This window comes from Paramormyrops kingsleyae, chromosome 1 (assembly GCF_048594095.1).
Source record: "Paramormyrops kingsleyae isolate MSU_618 chromosome 1, PKINGS_0.4, whole genome shotgun sequence".
Classification (NCBI taxonomy): Eukaryota; Metazoa; Chordata; class Actinopteri; order Osteoglossiformes; family Mormyridae; genus Paramormyrops; species Paramormyrops kingsleyae.
In genome coordinates, this window is record NC_132797.1 from 7,369,803 (window position 1) to 7,387,371 (window position 17,569).

Here is a 17,569-nt window from a genome sequence, read left to right on the forward strand (position 1 = left end):
CACACACGCACGTGCGCGCACACACAAACACACACACATACACACACGAACGCGTGTGCAGTCTCACGTGAAGCCTTTTTGTATCGTTAAAAACTGATGCTGGCTGGTTTCTGTTTTTGTATACAATGCTGTACATGTTATTTGTTGTCAGACAGGCTGTAAATTCAAATAAAACACATAAATACAGTAAAGGCTGTGTGTTGAGTTCATGTCATTGAAGTGGTCATTGCAAGGGACTCTCACAAGCAGTTGTGGGCCCTGAACATCCATCTGCATTTAGGGAACCCGCTGAATCAAACACAGGCATCACTGTTGTCTTATTACTGTTCTGTGTCTGTTGTACTTTCACCTGCTTTTGGAGGAAAACAGAACAGAGCCGATGTGAGGTTTGTTTAATAAACGGTTCCTGGTTATCGGTCTCTGTTTGTTTTGACGGCGCCTTCTGAACTTTTTTTCCCAGTAGCCGCTTTGGAAAAAGCTGCTACCAAAACACATGAAGGGGTTTTGTTTTCTGCCCAGTGTGCAGTGTTTGAGAAACATCCCTGGCCCGTTGTCTGTTCATGGCCGGCAGTCATGCGGGCTTCTGAGAGCCGGCGCATCTGACAGCGGGCAAAAGTGGAGAAGGCGCTTGACTTGAAGCACACCTTGTGTAAAGCGCCCCCGCTCTGTTGTCCGCTGAAAGCCGAAGGCCAGCCAACCCCCCCCCCCCCATTGTCTTACTCTCTGTCACCTGCCGCAGCCTCTGTTTGCACTACAGCCTTTAGTGGATCAGCCGACTCTCTGTGCCGTGTTACTCCACTGGAGAAACGTCGAGCACTCCGTCCCACAGGAAGCCGGCAAATACCAAACGTTACCACCCTTTGGCAGCCCCCCCCCGTCCCCCCCGTCCCCCACACACACCCACAGATTCCATTCATAGCAGCAGTACTACAGCAAAGCCCCTTCAGCCCACACAGCTGAGCAGAGCACACCCAGCTTCCTGCTCTGCCCTCTACACCTGCCCCCTGAGCGTGTGCAGCGCTGTGTGTGTGTGTGTGCGCGTGCGTGCGTGCTCGTGTGGAGGCGGGGGTGGGGCTCACCAAGGCAAATATTTTCCAGGCTCAGCCTACTGGTCTGACCTGCTTTTCCCTTTGCCTGCCTGTCTGTGTGTAGAGAGGCTGCACACTGCAGCAGGATCCCGGACAGGAGCAAGCTTCAGCTTTCAGCTTCCAGCTTCCGCTTTGAGACACCAACACACGGAAAGATACGTGGGCCAGCTTCTTGGAGGGGGGGGGGGACTTTCTTTGGGGGGGATTTTGAAGCCGAGGACGTTGGTTCACTCTAAACTAAACTAAACTAAACTAAAAGAAGGACGTGCCCCACACCCCCACGACGACCCCCCCATGGGGGCAGCAGTCACGGACTGCCATCGCCACGGTCCTCGCAGACATGGGAGGCTGCCACAGCTACACAAGTACCACCGACGCCAAGAGCGCCCCCCCCCCTACCGGCCAGGCCAACTTCTCCGACATCAGCGGACACAAGCTGTGAGTACGGCTCCTTCCCCCCCTCGCCGCGTCTCCCTGCTCTCCGCCGTGCCCGTATCCAACGCTCGCAGCAGGGCGCCCGTGTGTATTTGAGTGCTGCTTGTCTGGCTCCGGGGGGGGAGAGAGAGACTCCCTGTCCTATTTCCATAGTCTGAATTGTTTTGCGTAGTAGGAATTGGCAGCATAAGTCTCAGCGGTAGAGAATCTGAGCTCAGCTCATTCCCCGGCACAGCAGACCAAGAGCACGGTCCCTGTGCAGATCCTAACGGGTTAAAAAGCCCAGGCGCGAGTTCAAACGGCTGTGCAGTGAGAGTATAAACACAGTAAATGCACATAGCAGCGCAATGAAAGGCTCCACGTCAGAACTGGCCACCCTCGGCGCTCAGGAAACAGCGGAGAGCACATGCCTATCTGAGGACGTCAGCTCTGGAAACTTTCCCTTATTTTGGATGAAAGTGGGTAGGAGCTTTGGCCTGTCCGTGTGTCTATACCAGGGAGCGAAAACGTGGGCCGTCCGGGGCTACCCCCGAGAGCTGAGTTAAGAAACATTAGTCAGCATACCCAAAAAATTCACTTGATCTTTTCTCCATCCATTTTCTGAAGCCACTTATCCCATTCAGGGCTATGGGGAGTCCAGAGCCTAAGGGCTGAGAACAACCCAGGATGGGGCACCAACCCATCACAGGGCACAAGGCAGGGAACAACCCAGGATGGGGCACCAACCCATCACAGGGCACAAGGCAGGGAACAACCCAGGATGGGGCACCAACCCATCACAGGGCACAAGGCAGGGAACAACCCAGGATGGGGCACCAACCCATCACAGTGCGCACTCACACACCTATAGCCATGTGGTAACCACCCAGAGGGAACCCCACAACCACTTGGGGAGAACACACAAGCTCCACGCACTCGAACCCTGGTCCCAGGGGTGTGAAGCAGTTGGGCTAACCACTATACCCCCCCCCCCCTTGAGCTTTCCTGATCGTTTCCATGGTTATGGTTCCTAACTTCACCCCCAATACAGTTAGGTGGGTGAGGTGGGTCTTCTGCATACAAGCTTTCCTGTTTTCAGAATACCTATTATTTTTTTTCCCTCAATTCCTCTCAGTGTTTGTCTTTATATTCCTGGGTTTACATATATTCTGGGGAGACTTCCGGGGAGTGTGCCCTCTAGAGGCCAAAGGGAACCCCTCACTTGGCCAGACTCCCAGTGGAGATGCAGTGTGTTAGCAGCACACGATGTTGTCGTCGTCGTCGTCTTCAGGGTCCTTTAGACCACACGCAGATTCATTAAACTCTAAGGGCAACTTGCCGTGGCAGTGAGCTGTCTGGGGGTGAAACAGTCGCACCGTGAGCCGAAGATCTACTATACCCAAAGCAGGCACCTTTCACTACTTTGTATAAAGGCAAATCTACCCCAGTGCATTAAATATGCAAACGAGGTCCTTTCTTTGACAGTGGCTTCAGCGAAAGTGCTCCGTGACCGAGCTTACAGGCCAAAGCCTGCACTGCGTGTGGCTGACTGCCCCAGGGCCACATCAGAGAGCAACGTCTGAAAACTGTTGTGGAAACATCTCAGTAACAAAGGATATTTTGAAGTGACATTAGTCCAACTCTGTTTTATTTTGGCCTTCAGTGTTCAAAGGTATCAAACCTGTATGTGTATATTAAGTTACATTACACTCAGAAAAAAAGGGAGAAATTGTACCTTTGCTTGTCTCTGGGGCTGTACCCTCAAGGGTCTGCCATTTGTACCCTTATCTGTAGCTAACTGTACCTTTTAACAGAAATGAAGTCTGAGGAGCATTTTGGTACCATTGATGGTACATTAATGTTCTTTGTGCCTTTAGGATGTCCCTCAGAGTCCATTTCTGTACCTTAAAAGGTACCTTTACCTACAGCTAGGGTGCAATTGGCCGACCATTGAGGGCACCAAGCCTGTGACAAAGGTATAAATTTTTTACTCTTTTTTTCCCCACATATAACACAGAGACTTGCATACTAATTGAGTATTAGTCTTGTTTGGGTCTTGCTTTATTTAGAAGATCTGATGTAGGTCCTGCTCCTATAGAATTGAATGGTGATGGAATAGCAGTGAAATAGTGCCTACATGTGTACCTGGGGGGTCACTGGAAGCTCCGCCTAGCCACACTATACCTTGACGGTCATATGTTTGTATTCTGCTTATCTGCTTCATTTGTACGTCACAGACAAAAGCATCTGCTAAATAAAACAATGCAGAGTGGCTCGTGAGGGAACAGACTAACTGTAAGCATGACACATGCCAGGCTTCTCTCAAGACGGGAATGGGCCGTTTTTAGCGAGTCCGGAAACTAAACGGTTTTTCTCACACTGAGCTCAGGTTCAGAGCAGGGGCCCCGAAATGTGACCCAAACTCTGCAGGCGTTTTGGAATCGTGGGAAAGTCGGCTTATACACTGTTAACCAGCAATTAGACCTGCAGAATTCACATCAAATCTATAATAATCCAAAGCATTTTGACTGATTTACCTCTTTTTCTCATTTTCAGTTGCAAATAAATTCACGTTAAATGCTGCTCTTGTAAGTTAATAGCTATATCCAGGTTGTATATTTGGAAGAATTACAGCACCAGTGGCTGAGCGAGACAGATTAGTATTGAACATTTTTCTACAACATTTTATTCCTGTTGAAACAAAATCGTTGATGCATGATTTTGAGTAAAATTAAAGGAATGGTGGGGGTTGACTGCTGCAGTTCATCGCTTTTAGAAAGACGAGAGGAATTATAATAAATGAAAATAAATGACGCCGACCGAATACCAGCATCACCATCATCGCCAGATGGCTGAATTTAACGAATTAACCGCTTTCTCTAATTACGCCCCGGCATATTAAAGTGAAGTTCCTGCGTATGAAGTGGCCGTATGCATAGAGCAGCTGGTCGCGTGCAATAAACGTGCTTCCAGATGCTGCGACCACGTGTGTGAAAGACGCGTCTGATCATTTATATTTCATTCTGCTTAAATTTAAAGTGCAGTATTAAGGCTACAAAAAGTAAGATCTGTCATATTTGCAAAGGTGGAAGGTTCAGGTCCAGAAAGTACAAATCCAGACCCACCCAACCCGTTGAGTATAAAGAGTCACAGTCACAGAGGACTCAACTGGTTGGTTGAAACAAAAACTTTGGATTTGTGCTTTCTATACCTGAACTTTCCACCTCTGCATATTTGTTCCGATCAGTTACTGATGCAAACCGACCATTAAACTCTGTATTGGAGTTCAGGTTGCCGTCGTAGCACGACCTTACAAATCAGTATCATCCCCCTCCAGAAAAAACAACAACTCCAAAGTGGCCCCGTCCCTGGAGGAAAAGCCCTACCTGCTGAGTGACTATGTGTCGGAGCACGTTGGCCACATGGACATGAGGACGCTGTCGGCACTACCTAAGGGGCTCGACAGGGCCGAATGGATTGCCAGCAACAGTGAGTGTCCTGGGGGCGATCAGCAGGGGTTCTGGGGGTGATCAGCAGGGGTTCTGGGGGCGATCAGCAGGGGTTCTGGGGGCAATCACCTGGCAGCAGGCGGCTTTACTTCTGTTAAAATATATATCTGCGGCTGATTAAAATGTGCTCCTTAAAAATATCCAGGCTTGTCCTCTCTAACTGTGCACATGTACTCATAGTTTCCATTCAGTCCTCACCATTTATATTTATGCAATTCGCAAAAAATACAGTAATTACAGGATATTCGCAATCGAACAAAGAAGTCATATATAGCCGTTACTTTTTAAAAAATATCCTTTTGATTGGATGACTGGGATAATTATGTGGATTTCATTTGAGCAGAGTCCTGCATAAACATGACCTTCGGCGGACTTTCTCTGGTTCTGTGGCTTGCGCAAACTGTTTGGCACAGCAGATCAAAGTGACCAAGCTTTGGGCCCAGCGTTTCTCCTCTAGCCAAAACGGCAGAAGTCCACAGTTCTCTAGGGCTGAAGGTCCCTCTGAATCAGCGGTTTGTGTCTGAGCCCTGCAGGAGCTCAAGGCTGCCTCTGCAGATTCAAACAAATTAGTCAGCTAAAGGTTATGAAGTCAAAGGGCCCTTGGCACACAAAGTGCTACGTTGTAGATAATCGCAAATACCAGACAGCTGTAGGCAGATATTTCACTTTCGCTTCAGGTCTCCGAGATTCCTTCCTTCTGCCATATTATGGTGGTTTATCCATTTTCCATTCTGCCGTATTTTCTCTCCCTTCCAGCCGTGGCTTTCTTCAAGAACATCAGTCTGCTCTGCGGTGCTCTCTCGGAGTACTGCACCAGCAAAACCTGCCCCACCATCAACGGCCCGGGCAACATGTAAGCAGACCCCCACCTACCGCCCAGGCTGGCCAAGGCTGGGGTGCTATCTGCTCCCCATCCAACAATTCTTTCGTTCCCTGTCTTCCAAGGGTTTACTCCTGGATGGACGACCACGGGAGGAAGGTGAAGTGCTCCGCCCCCTTGTACACGGACTATGCCCTGTCCTACATCCAGGAGCTGCTCACTGATGAGGCCGTTTTCCCCACGAGGGCAGGTTGGGCCGCTTCCTCTGATGTTCCAAGTTTATTTCACTAACATTTTTATTAGTATATCTTTAGTATTTGTAATTAATTCAGCTTTTAAGCTGCTGTAATCCCATAATAGAGAAACTCAGCTATCAAATGAGATTCATATACATGTGAAAGTAGGCCTTGTCTGAGTTAACTGCTCTAACAATGGCGTCATGATTATAGTTGAACGGTCGTTTCTCCTTCGACATCTCCAGGCTCCCCTTTCCCAAATGGCTACATCTTCATGGTACAGAAGGTGTTCCTCTTCCTGTTCCGGACACTGGCGCACCTGTACTGGGCCCACTTCCGGGACGTGGTGCGCCTGGACATGCATCCACACCTGAACACGCTGATGATTCACCTAGTGACCTTCAGCCGAGAGTTCGGGTTACTGGAGCCTGCAGAGATGGCACCCCTGGACGACCTCATCTCGGCGCTGATGGAGTTCAATGGTGTTTGAGTCCGAGGGGAGCTAGGTGGTGGGGGTCCTGCCCCTGGTGAGCACGGAGATTTAAGGGACAGAGAAATCGGCAAGACCGTCTCCTGTTAGGATATGGGAATCCTCATTCTTCACCCTGTGAGGACGGCTGGATGCTGTGGGTGGTCTGAGACACAGGGTGGCTCGACAGTGATGGGTTTGACCTCTGAGGCAAACTGTGAACCTATGGCTACATCCACAGTGTGTAAAGCTAGATAATTAAGGGGGGAAAAAAATTTGTGTTTCTATCTACATATCCTATGTGCAGGTATATGTAATATGACAGAGTTGGCTGACTCCCCTGCTTGACACGAGGTAGCAATAAAGAGTTAAAAATGAATTTGAATAGTAGAACCTGTTTTTTTTTTTTACCCAAATATGCTGCAGACTCGTCTGACGGCCTGTTTTATCAGTACGTTCTTTCTAAGTTACACCATGGCAACGACTAGTCGGTTGTTAAATTCCTGAATCGTTACATAATGATGGTTGCCAGTTTTTAAAAACCTTTTTTTTTTTTTTTCTACCGGTGTTCGTTTTCCATGTCCTCTTTTTGAGAGCTTCATATTTGCCTTTTCTTTTAAACGTACTTTTGATAAATAAATAAAAAGGCTCCTGTGAAATGTGCCAGCGTGTTTATCTGCCCGCGTTTCACGCCGCTCACTCTGACTTGACGTTGATACGTCTCTCTGCTGAGTCTAGTGCCTAGTCATTCTACCTTAGCTGTCAGGGGTTCAGCCCACACACAGCTTCCTTAAAAACAAGACGACATGAACGCGTTTGAAGCATTGGTTCTCCCATTTGGATTCACTCTGCAGTTTTCCATATCAGAATTTTATTGTTGCAAGGAAACTGACTAAGACAGCACTCACTGTTTTATAAAAAAGTTCTGCTTCAATGATGTGATCACTCTGCTCCTCCCTTCGGCCGGTCTATCCTGAATTGTCACTACTGGTTGTAGTTGGGTTCACACAGGCCAATCAACAGCGCACCCTGTCTTTCTTCGCTACTTGAAACAGCTGTAATGTGCTTCAACAACAGGTTTAAATTACAAAATAAAATTTAAAAATCCTGCTTTGGTCAAAGCCTGACCCCACCCATTGCTGTAGCAGCCTGGGAAAATGCTGCATCCTGCAATTGGTCATTTGAGAAGGAAAGGAAGAGAATCCGGCCAACTGCTCTATAGTGACACCTGCAGGACAGCAGGTGAAAGAACCTTTCCAAATGACAAACTTAATTGTTCCCATTAAACATGTGTTGCTTAAATTCTTTTGGTGGCAAAAGATGCATAGGACAATGGCTTCCCATTCTGAAACCCTGCATCTCCATACAGGAACCAGGATATCTCCAAAAAAAAAAAAATCGTATTACCGTCTCCCAATTTAGCTCCCTGTGGGAACTTGAAGGACCCACTCCTGTTTGTGGTCCCCAAGAGCTTCTCCCTAAACCCAAATGATCTTGGATGACCTCCCTTCTCACCCACAACTCGAGTCAAAGACTGCCACCTTAGGCCAAAGTACATCTAACAGCAACGTGCCCCCCCCCCGGTCTCATGCCTCCCAAAGAATAACCAGCAGTTTAGCAAGTATAACAAGTAGCAGTTTATTGTAAACCATAACAAATTATGCCATACATACAATTTCATATGTAACTTTACATGTGTATATAATGCAAGTATATGTATATACAAACACACACAAAAAGAGGCAAACCAACCCATTGCGGGGGGGTGGGCAAAAAAAAATATAAAAGTTTCATTTTCTACATAATGAAACATTTTTCCTCCAAAACACATCCTCTGCAAAAACAAACCTGACTCACGTACAGACTGAGGTAAACGTACAATCCATTTTAGTTTTTGCAAACCAGCCTAAATTATTCTTTATAACTCTACTGGTTTGACTGGAGCAGCATCTTTTCAGTGGTAAATGAAGACCAGCAGTACACCCCCCCCCCCCAGATCACCTCCATACCCACCCCCCCTTCCCCTCACTCATTGTAGCGGGACAGCTTGAGACGTGGCACGATGTTCATGGACTGCAGCTCCTGGAAGAGCAGCTTGCAGGCGTATGGGATGTGCAGCGAGGACACGTGGCACGAGGAGCGGCAGTAGTGACACCTGCGGCCCAGAGACATGTTAGAGTGGGCGGAGCCAGCAGAGACACAGCCGTGTTTGTGTCACATGGGCTGCATGGTTCATACTACCAAAGTCTACCTTTGTCATTCAGATAAACTAAACCTCTTATGACCTAACCCCCAGTATCCCAGCATCCTTCGCCACCTCCCAGGACACTCACCAGCCGGAATATCCCAGCAGGCCGCACTGTCCACAGACGTCTACCTCGAATGCGTCGCTGGAAATCATGAGCCGCTCCAGCAACAACATGCTGGCCCCATAACCAATCAGACAGTCCCTCTCCATCTCCCCCAGACGGAGGCCGCCATCCCTAGAGCGCCCCTCAGTGGGCTGCCTGCAGATGGGACAACAGGATGTGCATAGACATTCCACTGCTATCCAGCTTCTGAATTAACAAAACATCAAGCGAAATGAAGATGCCGGATGCATGCATTGGTGGACACTCCATTTCCCAGAAGCCACTACTCCTCACCTGGTGAGAACAGCCCTGGGTCCACGAGCCCTCGCGTGCATTTTGTCCAGAACCATGTGCTTAAGCTTCTGGTAATAAACTGGGCCGAAGTAGATGTAGGCCTCCAGTGGCTCCCTGGGAAGGAGAAGGTGAGAGTCCACACAGAGCAGCAAAGCCATCCCACACTCTATACTGCCCCCTACAGGGGACTGCCCGACTCACCCGGTGATGCCCGACGTGACATAGTCCTTCCCCTGGTAGTTATAGCCGTAACGGATGAGGTCCTCGCAGACGTCCTTCACCTTGCTGCCGCCAAAGGCCGTACCGTAGTGGAACCGGCCGTCCAGGACCCCCGCCTTGCCGGCGAGCAGCTCAATCAGTTTCCCCACCTGAAACAAAAGCATGTGTGTAAACAAGTGTGTGACGTAGCCATGGAATCCACAGTCCAAACTGGCTGGAGGAGTTAAGAGTCAAAAGCACCACCTAGTGGACATACCGTCATACGGGAGGGATAGCCATGGGGGTTCATGATGATATCTGGGCAGATTCCAGAGTCACAGAAGGGCATGTCCTCTTGTGGGACAATTAACCCACAAACACCTGTAAGAGAAAGGAACTTAAGTTCCACATAACCTAGTGTTTCTCAAATTGGTCCACAGAGACCCTAAGATGATCCACATTTTTGCTCCCTCTCAGCTGCCCAGTTGCAAAAACGTAGACTGTCTGGGGGACTCCAAGGACGAGTTTGACAAATAAAACTCACATAACCCACTCTTACATGTCCATGACATACGGTAGAGCCGGTGCTACACCATGATCACAGACAAGAGAAAAGTGGTCTAAACACCTTCCAGGAGACGCTGACCAACCTTTCTGCCCATGTCTGCTGCTGAACTTGTCGCCGATTTCCGGACGCCTGGTCTGTCTCAGCAAGATCTTAATGAGGAACGCGTCTTCTGCGTTGGAGGAGATCATCACCTTCTCGATGTAGGAGTCCGTCGAGCCTTTGTACCTGTAGGATAAGGAGCAAGTTCCAGCTGGTGACAGGCAGAGACCACTTTCACTTTCTGTAAGACTCTCATCCAACCTCAAGGGAACAGGATCAAGCAAAGAACACTTACGTGACGGGGACCTCCCTGTACTGCGGCTGTCCCGGCTGGGTACCGCCCTCTAGGGGCGTCTGTGTGACAGTGGGCATGGACTTATTCACCAGAACCTGCTTGTTCTCCACCTTCTCACCTGGACACGTGGAACAAGGGAAATCAGACAGGGCTTCAGACCTTCCAGCCATAGATATTATTGCAGACTACAATCAAATGGGTTATAGCAGAGGTGTCAAACTCCAGTCCTGGGGGGCTGGAGCCCTGTGTAGCTTAATTCTTTCCCCGATTAACTGCAAAGAGAGGCAGCTAGCAGAGTACAGGCCAGCCATGGAGACAGAGCCCAGGCAGAAGGTCTCACCAGGGGAGCAGATGCCGTCGGCGTCCAGGATGCTGTGTCGCCAGATGGGCTTGCGGGTGGCAGCATCCAGCATGGGCCCCATCACCTTGTCGAAAGTCTGGTTGGTGTAGCGTTTCAGAGTGCACTTGGCATTCTTGTAGACCAGGCATCTGCCGAACCCTACAAGGAAGGTCAAACGGCGAAAGCTTCAAATCGACAGCCCCACCCAGAAGCCCCCCCCCCCCCCCCCTTTGGAAGCTCCAATCAACCCCGAAATGACATCCCACCTCTGTCCAGCGAGGCCTTGTTCAGCACCAGCGCATCCTCAATGTCGTAGCCGCTGTAGCTCATCACCGCCACAGTAGCGTTCTGGCCAGCGGGCAACTTCTCAAAGTCGATCAGCTCGATGGTCTTGGTCTTGACCATTGGCCTCTGAGGGTAGGCCAGCAGGTACATCAGCGTGTCAATGCGGTTCCGCTGATTGTACCCAATTGTCCCTATAGGAGGCAGCAACAGAAACATTAAAACATGAACGATAATCCAAGTTATGCTGAATACATGCCACAGACACACACACTCCCCTCACCCATTGCTTGCTTGCCCATAGCACACTGGTAGGTGTTTCTGGGGGACTGGTTGTGGTGAGGGTAGGGAATCAGACCAGCACACACTCCCAGCAGAGTAAATGGTTCAATTTCTAGATGCGTGGTGTCCCTGTAGAGAAAAGTGTGTAGATAATGGCAATTGTTTAGAGTTCTAAACAATTACCCTCAATCCTGCAATGCTTCTTCCCCCAAGGATCCTTATGAATGCAGAAATGAACATCACAGCTGTTTAGGGCAGAGTTGGTGAGAAAGACTTACTTTGTAATCATGTATTCGTAAAGGGCTATACTGCAGTCATTTTCCTCGTTCACGTCGAGATATTCCACCAAGCTTTCATGGAGGAAGTCCTCAAAATTCCTGAAAGCATGCAGTCAGGACCAAATCTTCATGACCATTGAGACTCGCACAGTGTGATGAATGCATTGTTGACACCAACACAACTAAATGCCAAAGACTAAAATTAGGAAGTGTGGCCACCTGTATCCTTGGGAAAGTTCCTCGATGTGCTTGTTGGTCACAGCTGGCTGGGCCTTTTTCACAATAATATACGGCCTGCAAGAAAAAGAAACTAACCTCAGCCTAAGCATCAATGCAGTCTAAGTATGTTCCGATAATACAGAACGCAATCCTACTTCTAGCAGGCAGTAAAGCCCATCCCTATTCGGACTCCAGTTAACTCTTTTGCAGTACATAGAACACCCCTACTTCCATTCTAAACCACAGAGTAAACCCCAGTTCCAAACCAATGGTATCATCTGTATAGAACATATGGTTCTCTCATACTGAAATGTCAATGCGAGTCCCACCCACATCCCCTCCTTGCCCCCACCTGCATAGCCGCCCCCCATCGGATGAGATGTACACGCAGCGGTCGGTCAGGTTGGTGGAGATGGAGACGAACTCGTTAATGAACCCGGCCCGCCTCATCAGTCGAAAAGTGTTCACCAGCTTCTGGTGATCTCGGATCACGCCCAGGATGTTACCTGTGGAACCCCCCCCCCCACACACACACACATATACAAGCAGAGGCAGCATCAACCAGACAGGTCAGAGGGTCAAATCTCTGCAGGGTTAGCAGATGAGTGTGCATGGCTGACCAGGGTTGCTTCGTGGGAGACTGCCTCTGCAGAATGGCATTTACCGTTGAGGAAAACGAGAAAGACACTGGGGTAGGACAGCTCCTCTCCACACAGCAGGTTAACGTCCTCAACGCCCAGGTTGAAGGCCAGCTTGATGATGGGTGTATCTTCCATGTCAGTAGTGATGTGAGTCATCAAGGCCAAGTTTTTCACCAGCCCACAGGCCTGGATGCAGAACCCACAGGGTAGAACCTCATGTCATCATTTTATTACTGTGAAGCCCTGATACACATGGAGCAGAGGTATGGTTCCATAGTTTTCACTATAAGAGCACCAATGTCAGAGTAGCAGGTAACAAAAACCAAAGAAGTTTCAAGAACATTATACTGGGTGTGGTAAGGTGTTGTGTGGTGTCCCCACTAACCTCTCCTTCAGGTGTGTCGGAGGGACACAACATGCCCCATTGGGAGGGCTGCAGCGAGCGCGGCCCGCTGACCTTCCTGGTCTTCTCAAACTGTGAGGAGATCCGAGTCATCATGCCAAGAGCTGAGATGAAGGACAGACGGGATAAAACCTGGGTCACTCCCTGTCGGTCCATCTTGAATCTCTTCAGTGACCAGTTTCCCTGCAAGACATTGTGAAACCAACACGATGTTACTGAGTTGAGTCAGGGAAAGCAACCGGTCAGCCATCTGGTGCCTGATACTCACGGTCGAGATAGCGTTAACCATGCCGTTGGTGATCTGGTCCTGCCGCATGTGCTTAACCACATCGAACTGGGCAGCTCGCTGCTTGGGGATGATCTGATCAGAGATCTTCTTTAGTTCCGAGTTGAATTTCTTGAACAGGTCTTCAAAGAGTAGTGAGAGCAGCTGTGTAGAATTCAGAAGGTTAAGAGTTCATCCTAAATGTCCAGTCATGCCATTCACCATAAGGATACGGAAATAAGCTCACCTGTCCGGCCAGCTCAAGACGTTTGTTTCCATAGTAATCTCGGTCATCCACCTTATTGTCCCCTTGAGCCAAAATCACCCTCCGGACCATCACTGCCAGGTAAATACACTTCGCTCTGAAGTTGAATTCCTTTACCTGGAAGGTCCACCAGTAGCCAAAGTCACCTTCAAAAGGTCTTGACACTCAGTGGAAGCACAGATTAAAATTAATCTTGATTAATTCACATTCCTGCCAACTTGGCCAACCCCTGCACAGAAAAATTCACCCAATATCCAGAAAAACCAGGGGACACATTCAAGGTGAGAGCACAAAGGCCACCAGAGGTAAAGCGAAATCAGCACCCCAAAGACAGAGAGTTTGGCTACACAGAGCTCACAGGAAGACAGTGTTTACATACAGGTACGTGTGTCAAAATGGTGGATGCCAACAACTCCCTGGCTTCCTCCATCTTGGTCTTCTTTGGACCCCCCCACATTCGCTGACGGCGCACTTTGTTTCCAATGTATCTCAGGGCCTATAAATCCCAGCATTCCAGGAGTCACAGAACATTCCAAGTAAGATACTGAGAATGACTTGGAAAGATTTAAGACCAGCTGGCAAGGTACAGACCTGAGTCTGTGTGAAGATCTGGGCCTTCTGGCATTCCTCCAGACTTGGAGCAAAGGCAGCCATCACATGCTCCTCAGTGCCAATCATCTGCACGATCTCCTGGTCACTCTCCACACCCATGGCCTGCAGGGAGAGAAAGTGGGGCTTTTACTTAAAAGGTCATCAAGACAGGTTTGTACTCAGGAAGAAGGGATGGATGGAATGCAGAGGGTCACACAAAGAGGCACGTGAAAACTCACCTTAAAAATGATGGCAATTGGGGCATCCTCAGAGAGTGTGTTGTGCCTCAGGTAAAACCGACCCTGCTTGACGATCATGTTGGTTCTGCTCTTCTTCTCGTGGGTGGAGCTGAAAGAGACAGAGAGAGACCAAAGCTCAGCATCAGTCCCTGCTTGGGTTACTGTATTATAATGAATAGGTTATCACAACAAAGGCTGGAATCAACCGAAAATCAGGTGGGTGAAGAGGAGTCACCGTACCTGGTCACAGAGGCCCCAACGGCCCCCTTCCGGTCCTGCTCCACAATGATCCTGTTCTTAGAAAGCTGCTCCTGGATGAGAATGACCTTCTCCTGGCCCTTAACAATGAAGTAACCTCCTACAGCAACAAAAATATGTTTACGCTCCTGGACAGTAGACCATCAATAAGGGGGAGGTTTTATATTTATGGTTAGTGTTTTATTGGAGGGGGGGGGGGGGTATCTGTTCCGACTAGCAGAGCATTCTGGAATCTGGAGAACGCGGGACCAGGCAGCCCCAAGGAGCAAAGTGATCATGTTCCATGTTCCACGCACCTGGATCCAGAGGGCATTCGTTCAGCTTGGAGAACTCGACAGGCGTCTTCCCCGTCAAGACACAGTTGGAGCTACGCAACATGATAGGCATTCTGGGGGGATAAAGGGGGGGCTTCTTCAGAAAGAGGGATACAGGACATGTAGCTTTGTTGGCGGCTCCTGAATTCCGGGCACAATCGGGCATGGCATCAATGATGGGATATGGAGTAACACACCCAAAATGTAACAATGTAACATGCCATTCCACGGGTCAATCAACTTGCAAACATGCTGGCACATGGCACAGATGGTCCCACAACCATCTGAACTATTACTAGAGTCATTATCAAATATCTGCTAGCAACACATGTTCATGCCGGGTCCATCTCTGTTACTCCACCCTGCTAAAAGGAGGTCAGCTGAACAGCTGTGGGAGGGCAGGACAGAGGAGTCAGTAGGGAGAGCCGGACCAGCTGTCTGTCTGACACAGGGATGTCATTACCCTACAGCTCATAACCAAACATCAGGCTAAATCCACGGTTTCAAATCAGGGAGAAAGCTGTAATATTTCACATTAAATTACCTTCCATGCAATTGGAAGAAACTGCAAAAACGGCATAAAATTTCCATGACTGTGTTACAGCACATGCATGTCCCAACACAAAATGTACACATTGCTCTTAAGTTTGTGCAATTTTTAAACAAATTTGTGTTAAGTTTATTTGTCGATACGTTATGTACTGTCTTGCACTACACACACAATCTACCTGGTTGCTGTAAGCCAATGCATTTCCCCCGGGGATCAATTAAGTTGATCTTTACCAAGAAAGTTTTCCCATGTTTTGGTAAATAAACGTGTACCATAAACAGTCAATTTAACGCCAATGCCTCCGACACAAGCGATTCACCTTCCAATTGGCAGTGCGTTGCGGATGATGCGCTGGGTCCCTCGTGTATACTCTATGTCCACCGTGATGGGGGCAGAGTAGGTCATGTCCCGCAGACGGCACTGGACGGAGGACAAACGACTCACCTCACAGTAATACAAGATTCTATGCACAGCAAAATGAGAAACCAATCCAGCAACACTAGCTTCAATGAGCCTCATCAGGGGGACCCAGCACACTTGCTCTCCGAGAAGGACCACTTACCTCATGTGGACACACCGGTCTGGTGACGTTGAAGCTCTCCTCCACATCAGGCATCCCCACGTAGATGTTCAGGTACCTACATGCAGAGTTGGGCGGTGGACTGGTAAGATTGCTGATGCCCCAATAATCTCAACTCAAGCATGCCGGGAACTTACTTTAAATACCACATGGGATCAGCGTCACTGGTTATCTTTTCATTGGCTTTCATGATCTTCTTTATCTGGAATGGTTAAAAGGCAAGATGATGTTAAGTGGTACTGAAATGCAGTACTACTACATAAACAATTCACACCACTATATAAATTAATCACGATACCCTTACCTCTACATTAATGAAGTAGTTAAAAGAGTCAATGTGTTGTTTCACCAACCCTTTCACCTAAAAAACACAATCCATTTCACTTGAGATAATACAGAACATATCGAGATAGTACAGGCAAAATTATTATGAATACGGATTCCAGTTAAATGGCATTTAAAAGCCGATTAACTGGAAAATGATTTTATGCATCAAAAGCATCCCCGAGTTTCTATACAGCCTTGTGGGTTTGCAGCTCGTGTAGTAATCTGCATCCACCGCAGGAGGCCGTCATCATAAGCAGAACCAGTGAAGCAAACCAGAACTCCCAGCACCATCAGCACGATATTGTGCTTTTAACGGCCAATTCTGCCTTTGTACAGAGCAATTAAGGGATTTTCAGTCAGCCTATGACTGGTCAAAAATTACCTTCAAGAAGGCTGGCAAAAGTTTCCACTTTTCCTAAAAAAGAAAGAGATATGGTAAAACTGTAAGGTACTGGAGGCGAGGTATTACAGTACATTATATAGCGTTTTAACATCACATTTTCAGAATTCGTTTAGACCGAATGTGTGCCGCAGTTGACGGCAGATGGACCTCTCAAAGTCTCACCTCCACCGTATTAACCGGAGCGGCGAGCTGCTGCGGCGTCATAGCACCAAACTCCTCGCCAAGAACCTCCATAATTCCGCCTGTCACAAAAGCCCCAGAGACAGCGGTTAACTATCGCAATACCTCCACAATGAACATAAAACAATTGCTATACACGTGTAACCCAAACTGACGGGTGCTGCATAAATATTCCACCGTGCAGAAACGCACCGGAGGATTATATTTCCGGGGGACCAATACACTTCCGGTGCAGGGCGCAAGTGTCCCAAAGTCTTAACTTCATCTTTAGCGCTTAGCTTGTTCTCGTCGAAGCCTAGGTGCAATTCTACAGCACGTGGGCGTCGTTAGGTCCGATCTCTCGGGTCTATAACCCAAAGTATTTTAAGCCTTGACCCAAGTATTTTAGCCCCGATGCCAATCTTTCTTCAAAAAAAGTCAAGTCTCAGGTAAACTTGACTTCGCTCCTAATCTTTTCAATAGCTAAAAACTCCCCTGCTACAACACATTAGTATTTCTATAAGGCCACTTAAAATTAATAAATTGTTTTACATGACTCAAACTTCTAAAATATTGGTGAGTAGGGGATTTTATATTTTTAGCGAAAAGACGATCGGCAACAGAGATATACTAAAACTAGAAAATTAAACTTTAATTTATCAGTATCTCAACATTTTAAACTCTCAACAGTTCAAACAATTACAAGAAAAGAGAACCCTTCAAAACAAATGCCTAGTCTAAGTGTTTAATGGTCTTGCCACAGAATGGCCCAATAAAAGCGTCCAATTTTAACGGCCAATTCTGCCTTTGTACAGAGCAATTAAGGGATTTTCAGTCAGCTCTCAACAGTAGCAAAACAACAGCACTTCCATTGTTTCAAACAATAGAAGTG

At 48.1% G+C, this 17,569-nt stretch overlaps 2 protein-coding genes across 2 annotated transcripts; one reads left to right on the forward strand and one right to left on the reverse strand.

The window, feature by feature from the left end:
* The first annotated feature begins 1,095 nt into the window (after positions 1 to 1,095).
* On the forward strand, positions 1,096 to 7,199 carry LOC111842440 (MOB kinase activator 2). The gene is made up of 5 exons (XM_023809056.2): positions 1,096 to 1,526; positions 4,840 to 4,991; positions 5,768 to 5,864; positions 5,957 to 6,081; positions 6,313 to 7,199. The coding sequence occupies exons 1-5, from the start codon at positions 1,429 to 1,431 to the stop codon at positions 6,555 to 6,557; spliced, it is 717 nt and encodes a 238-aa protein (XP_023664824.1). The 5' UTR covers positions 1,096 to 1,428; the 3' UTR covers positions 6,558 to 7,199.
* Positions 7,200 to 8,531: 1,332 nt separating this feature from the next.
* On the reverse strand, positions 8,532 to 16,901 carry polr3b (polymerase (RNA) III (DNA directed) polypeptide B). The gene is made up of 28 exons (XM_023809011.2): positions 16,681 to 16,901; positions 16,498 to 16,530; positions 16,093 to 16,149; positions 15,926 to 15,990; positions 15,771 to 15,846; positions 15,528 to 15,628; positions 14,641 to 14,732; positions 14,327 to 14,444; positions 14,087 to 14,195; positions 13,848 to 13,970; positions 13,636 to 13,752; positions 13,239 to 13,373; positions 12,995 to 13,156; positions 12,709 to 12,909; positions 12,347 to 12,509; positions 12,035 to 12,188; positions 11,683 to 11,757; positions 11,464 to 11,562; positions 11,187 to 11,314; positions 10,888 to 11,097; positions 10,622 to 10,780; positions 10,282 to 10,399; positions 10,030 to 10,172; positions 9,657 to 9,760; positions 9,383 to 9,549; positions 9,182 to 9,295; positions 8,870 to 9,043; positions 8,532 to 8,691 (listed from the first exon to the last, which is right to left on the reverse strand). Exons 1-28 carry the CDS (start codon positions 16,750 to 16,752, stop codon positions 8,562 to 8,564), a joined length of 3,399 nt encoding a protein of 1,132 aa, XP_023664779.1. The 5' UTR covers positions 16,753 to 16,901; the 3' UTR covers positions 8,532 to 8,561.
* Positions 16,902 to 17,569: the final 668 nt, after the last annotated feature.